At 41.7% G+C, this 6,000-nt stretch overlaps 1 protein-coding gene across 1 annotated transcript; it reads right to left on the minus strand.

Moving 5' to 3' along the window:
- Nucleotides 1-1,612: 1,612 nt before the first annotated feature.
- Nucleotides 1,613-4,494, minus strand: LOC103110806 (calcyclin-binding protein-like). The gene is made up of 2 exons (XM_016186773.2): nucleotides 4,343-4,494; nucleotides 1,613-2,370 (listed from the first exon to the last, which is right to left on the minus strand). Exons 1-2 carry the CDS (start codon nucleotides 4,416-4,418, stop codon nucleotides 1,760-1,762), a joined length of 687 nt encoding a protein of 228 aa, XP_016042259.1. The 5' UTR covers nucleotides 4,419-4,494; the 3' UTR covers nucleotides 1,613-1,759.
- Between the last annotated feature and the right edge of the window lie 1,506 nt (nucleotides 4,495-6,000).

Consider the following 6,000-nt stretch of genomic DNA (forward strand, 5'->3'; position numbering starts at 1 on the left):
TGTTTTTTTTTTATTTTTTATTTATAAAAAGGAGACATTGACTAAACCATAGGATATCAGGGGTACAACTTTACACAATTCCCACTACTAGAACTCTATGTCCCATCCCCTCCCCTGATAGCTTTTCTATTCTTTAACCCTCTGCGAATATGGACCCAAGGTCATTGTGGGATGCAGAAAGTTGAAGGTCTGGTTTCTATAATTGTTTCCCCGCTGAACATGGGTGTTAACAGGTCCATCCATACTCCCAGCCTGTCTCTCTCTTTCCCTAGTGGGGAAGGGCTCTGGGGAAGCAGAGATTCAGGACACATTGGTGGGGTTGTCTGTCCAGGGGAGTCTGGTCGGCATCATGCTAGCATCTGGAACCTGGTGGTTGAAAAGAGAGTTAACATACAAAGCCAAAGAAATTATTGACCAATCATGGACCTAAAGGCTGGAATAGTGATGATCAAGACTTTGGGGGGGGGTTCTCCATTTTGTAGATAGCTAGTAGGCATATTTTAGTTACATTCCAAAGGGCCTGTGGCTATACTAGTGTTTTTTTGTTTGTTTGATTGTTTTGTTTGTTTTTTTGCCTGAGCCTGAAATCTGATATGCAGGTGGATCCAAGTTATTGTCTGGGAGGTGATGTCATGGCTGGAAAAAGGACAGAAAGCTGGATCAGGGAAGAGAGTAGCTCCCAAATATGGGGAAGGGGTATAAATATTGTTGATTGTAAACCCCATAGGTTTGATGTGATCTGGGGCCCATATGCAGCTTAGGAGCCTATGTGACCTCTGCATCCCTGTAGATCTGAGTTCACATTCTTTTTTTTTTTTTGACAGATGTATTTTCCACATTTATTTTTTGCTTTATGGTAGTTCTTGAAAGTCATCCATCCACTTACTATCAAAAGTTTATACTGCACAAAGATGTTTGTCTATTATTGTGATATTTAGAAATATTAGTTGGGGAAACAGTTCTGACTGGATTAGAGCAACTACTGTGCACACCACTTTAGCTGCTGGCAGAAGAGATATACTTCTATTACAGCAGGCTTCAAGAAGATGCTAAATTGCAATTTATGCAAAAGTTTGGATTATTATTTTTTTACTTTTTCTTACATTGGTGGGAGGCAATGTCAGGAACTTAAAGGTAAGCAAAAAATGTATTTCCTACCTCTTAGCTGCACAAAACACAATGTGGCACTTTCTTTTTTTTTTTCCTCCTCCAGGGTTATTGCTGGGCTCGGTGCCTGCACCATGAATCCACCACTCCTGGAGGCCATTTTTTCCCCCTTTTGTTGGCCTTGTTATAGCTTCGTTGTGGTTATTGTTATTGCCCTTGTTGACGCAATTCATTGTTGGATAGGACAGAGAGAAATGGAGAGAGGAGGGGAAGACAGAGAGGGGGAGAGAAAGATAGACACCTGCACACCTGCAGACCTGCTTCACCACCTGTGAAGCGACTCCCCTGCAGGTGGGGAGCCGGGGGCTCGAACTGGGATCCTTACGCCGGTCCCTGCGCTTTGCGCCACACGCGCTTAACCCACTGCGCCACCGCCTGACCCCCACAATGTGGCACTTTCACAGGAGAATGCAATATTATCCTTGAAGGAAATCACTGCAGTGTTTAATGGGCCTATTTTGCATAAACGAGTCACTCCTCCAGTTCTAAGTTACCTTTCCTCAGGACTCTCGGAAGAGTTGTTAGTCTAGCTTGCCAACATTTCCTTACTGGAAATACCAGTATTTCAGTCCCCCAAAATGACTTTAAAGTCTTAAAATTCTGGGTCTCCTTTGGCTTGCTTCTCTCTTGATTCCATCCAGGTTTTATTAATGGTCCGCTTCATATCATCATCTCCGTCTTCATAGATTTTCTTCAGCACATTCATCAGCCCTTCGCTAGGAGCTGTCTCTGTGTCATAGGAGGGCTTTTCTTTCTCTTTGCATTCTTTTTCCACCTGAGTCAGGTAGTCCCACTGAGTGTTTTCTACCTTCTTTTTACATAAGATAAGAACTGTGTCAGTCTTGACTTTTTTTGAACTACCTTCCACAGAGATGGGCTTCAGGAGGTTGTTCACAATCATAGAATAATTCTTCCCATTAAGACTTTTCACCAAAAGATCAAACGACCTCTCTGTAAAATGCACCTGCACATTGTCATGGGGTACTTGATGAGCCCCAGTTAAGGTAATGTAGATTTTCACAAAATTATCTGACTGATCCCATCCATAGTTGCTGATCTTCACACTGTATCGTGTTATAATGGGAGCTACCACGGCAGCTGGCTTGTCATTGTCAAGATGATCTTTTTTCTGTGGTTTCTGTTGCATCTTATTCTTAGTTTCTGTTTCAATCTTGGATTTCTCTGCTGTAAGGGCATCACGTACTCTTTTTCCATTCCTATCTTTTTTAATCTTATCTATTTTAAAGTCTATCATGTCAGATATGAGAATAGCTGTTCCTGCCCTTTTTTGTGGGCCATTGGCTTGAATGATAGTTTTCCATCCTTTCACTTTAAGTCTGTGTTTGTCTTGTTGCGTTAGGTGAGTTTCCTGTAGACAACATATTGTTGGGTTGTGTTTTCTGATCCATCTTCCTACTCTGTGTCTTTTAATAGGTGAATTCAGGCCATTCACATTTATTGATATCAAAGATTGAAGATATTTTAACGCCATTCTTGTAGAGTTTTAGAGTGTTTTGATATATGTCCTATTTGTGGTGGTCTGGTTGTTTATAGGAGACCTTTCAGAACTTCTTTCAGGGCAGGCTTGGTGATGGTTGCTTCCTTCAACTGTTGCTTGTCTGAGAAGGTTTTGATGCTTCCATCTAGTCTGAATGACAATCTAGCAGGATATAGTATTCTTGGCTGAAAGCCTTTCTCATTGAGCACTCGATAGATATCTTGCCATTCTCTTCTGGCCTGTAGTGTTTGTATGGAGAAGTCTGCTGCTAATCTTATGGGTTTTCCTTTGTAGGTGACTCTTTGTTTTTCTCTTGCAGCCTTGAGGATCCTTTCTTTATCCTTATTCCTTTCCAATCTAAGTATGACATGTCTTGGTGTCTTTAGGTCTGGGTTAATTCTGTTTGGGACCCTCTGGGCTTCTTGAATCTTTATGTCTTTGGTGTTGTCTAGACTAGAGAAATTTTCAGCTATTATGGCCTGGAGAACGCTTTCTTCCTCCCCTTCTCTTTCTTCCTCTGGTAAGCCAATAATGCGTATATTGTTTCTTTTGAAGTCATCCCATAGGACTCTGTTGTTGTTTTCAGCATCTCTTAATCTCTTTTTGAGATCTCTTACTTCTTCTTTAGTTGTCTCTAATTCATCCTCAATCTTGCTAATTCTGTCTTCAGCCTCATTGATTCTATTCTCTCTGCCCTCTACTGCTTTCTGGAGTTCATCTATTTTGTTGCCCTGCTCTGATACTATTTTAGCTTGTTCAGCTAGTTGCCTTTTTAGCTCAGCAATTTCAGCTTTCAGCTCTCTAATAACCATGAGATAATTAGAATTTTCTTCCATATTCTCATTTGTTGTTCCTACATTTCTGATTACAATTTTTTCAAATTCTTTACTCACTCCTGTTATTATTTCCTTAGCTAATGTTTGGATGTTGAACTCGTTGTTTTGTGCTTCGCCCTCTGGAGGACTTTTAGCTGGACTCTTGTCCTGGTTCGAGTCTCCAATATTTTTTCTTGTTGTTTTAACCATTTTATATAAGTTAACAGTTTTTTCAATCCCTGAGTTGGAGTTCAGTGGTGTAAAAGCCTTTTTTTTTCCCCTGTAGGCTATGGGAGCCTGAGGGCTTTTAAACTATCAATAGGCTTCTTAGCTTAATCACTGACTCCTGACCAAGAGATAAAGCAGGGTGTGGCAGAGATAATCCAGTGGTTATGCAAAGAGACTTTCACAGCCCCTCAGCTATGCCACCGAGGTATAGGTCTTCTGAGTTTCCCGGTTAGATCTCTGTGCCCTGGTGTCCCTCCCTGTTGCTGCTCCAGATTCTGAGGGTAGTAGCAATGGAGACTCAGAGTTGTACTTGGTGAGTCTCTGGGGAGTCCTTTCCTCCCTTCAGCTGTCCCCTTGTTGGTGGAGCAGACTGGAGGTGGTGTCTCCACTGACAAACTGTCGAACTGTTAGCAGTCACTTAATCTCTCCTTAGGCCCCTCTCTCCTCTCTGTCACCAGCCACGCGTGTTTGTACTCACGGGTGATTTACTGGGTTTCTGTGGTCATTCTAGTCCTGTCTTGTTTTGGTCCGGGTGGTCTCCTTTGGTATTCCTAGTTGATCCGGGAGAGGAGAGGAGAGGAGAGAAAGCGATCTGCTGCTCGTAGCTCCGCCTCCGGAAGTCGAATCCATGTACTCTTTTTCATAGTGGCCTTTTCAAGCAGTATCTTCACCTCCTCTAGATCCTTCTGTAGCTCCTCGCTCACCGCCATGGTCACGGGTCGAGCCGCCGCAGCACTGAGAAGTGAAAACGCCGCCCGTGCTCCACGTCTGGAACCTTCTTTTCAGTCACTCCAGTCATAGCCCAGAGCGCCAGCCCCCCTGAGCTCCCATTCTGTAGTCATCAATAGGAACGTTCCAAACTGCCCCAATATCAGGAACCATCTTCCTCAGGTGTAGCATAGAGTATATTGTCCAGCCTCCCTTCGGAGGACAGAACATTCTCTACCATTGTTGATCCAAGTTGAGGGAAAGGTCCTATGGGGGCCCACAAAGGGGTCTATTGTGTTGTTCCTGATAGAGATGACCGGTAACAATGGAGAGAGGGATTTATTTGAGGTCTAGGCCCATCATGTCCGTTTGGGAAACTCAGGACTCCCAGATTAGAGCCCCAGCTGATGGGGTGGCCTGATAGTGACTAAAGAGTCATCATTAATGTATGCCAGTCTCTTGCCCTTATTCAGCTTTTGCAGTCCTTGCTTTGATGAGGTTAACCTGCATATAAAATGTCAGACAGTGGCTGACCTTTATGAATGCCTTTCCTCTCCCAGAAGGCTGCTATGTACCCTCCGAAGCTAAACATCCCCCACAAAGCCCACCCAGAAGAAGAGCAATTGCTTCCTCCTCAAGAGTTAGTAACCGGAACTATAGCGCAACTCCTGTAGTCATGTGTAGTCACATGCCCTTCAGTGACATCTGACCAACATGGAAAGATCCTCTTGATCCCAAGTAGAATGTTTTATTCCACTCCTATTTTCAACCCGGCTCTAGATTCTAGAGATTTTAAGGTAAATGTTTATAAATTAAGCCCAGTGAGCTGGTCAGTTTGATTCTGCTGAACTTCCAACTGAATATGTAATAACTCATTATCTAACTAAATTCTTCAGTTTATACACCGCTGTGGTGTTAGGTTTATTAGTAATAATTCACTAGGCACCCATCCCATTTTATCGCACTTTCTACTTCCTAGTGACCATATATAATGCAAGCTGGATTGATACAGTTTAATTGTTCTGTTCACACTTTTCTGATGGAGTTTCTCTAATGCTCTCAATGGTGGGCTAGATTAAATGGATGTAGAAGCTTAAAGGAACAAAATAGTCTGTTTAATAAACAGTGAGACCTAACTGATTATACTGAGTAAAAGAATTTAGTTTCTTCATGTCATATATCAAAATAAATTAGTAAAGAGAAACTAAATAATAAATATGTGAGACTGCCTATTGGGAGTGAAGATGGTGTGTTAAATCTACACAGGGGAAGGGCCCATTTGTTTAACATTTAATAAATCTCACCATTTTAAAATATCAGTGTCCATAACTTGAAATGAACATGTAGAAAAATTAATTTAAGACACAAACAGGAAAAAGAAGTATTTGTAAGAAAAGATTGTAAATGTGTTAAAGGAAGGAATAGCGTATTTAAAAGTAAAGAGTTCTTACAAATCACTAAGATAAAAAACTCTCAAAAGAATAGATCAATGACGTAAACAGTAGTTTCATAAGAGAGTAAATGAAAGTTGTTAATGAATGTGTAGGAGGAAAGTTCAACACCATTAGAGTTTCAATGCAACAC

Source organism: Erinaceus europaeus, chromosome 7, assembly GCF_950295315.1.
Source record: "Erinaceus europaeus chromosome 7, mEriEur2.1, whole genome shotgun sequence".
Taxonomy (NCBI): domain Eukaryota; kingdom Metazoa; phylum Chordata; class Mammalia; order Eulipotyphla; family Erinaceidae; genus Erinaceus; species Erinaceus europaeus.

What these genes read in the sequence shown, in the direction of transcription:
- LOC103110806 (XM_016186773.2), bottom strand. Translation starts at nt 4,418, where the DNA reads ATGGCGGTGAGCGAGGAGCTACAGAAGGATCTAGAGGAGGTGAAGATA. An exon ending in AAAGGCCACTATGAAAAAGA is followed by an intron (nt 2,371 to 4,342) that starts GTACATGGATTC and finishes ATGGAAAAAGAG; the next exon opens with TACGTGATGCCCTTACAGCA.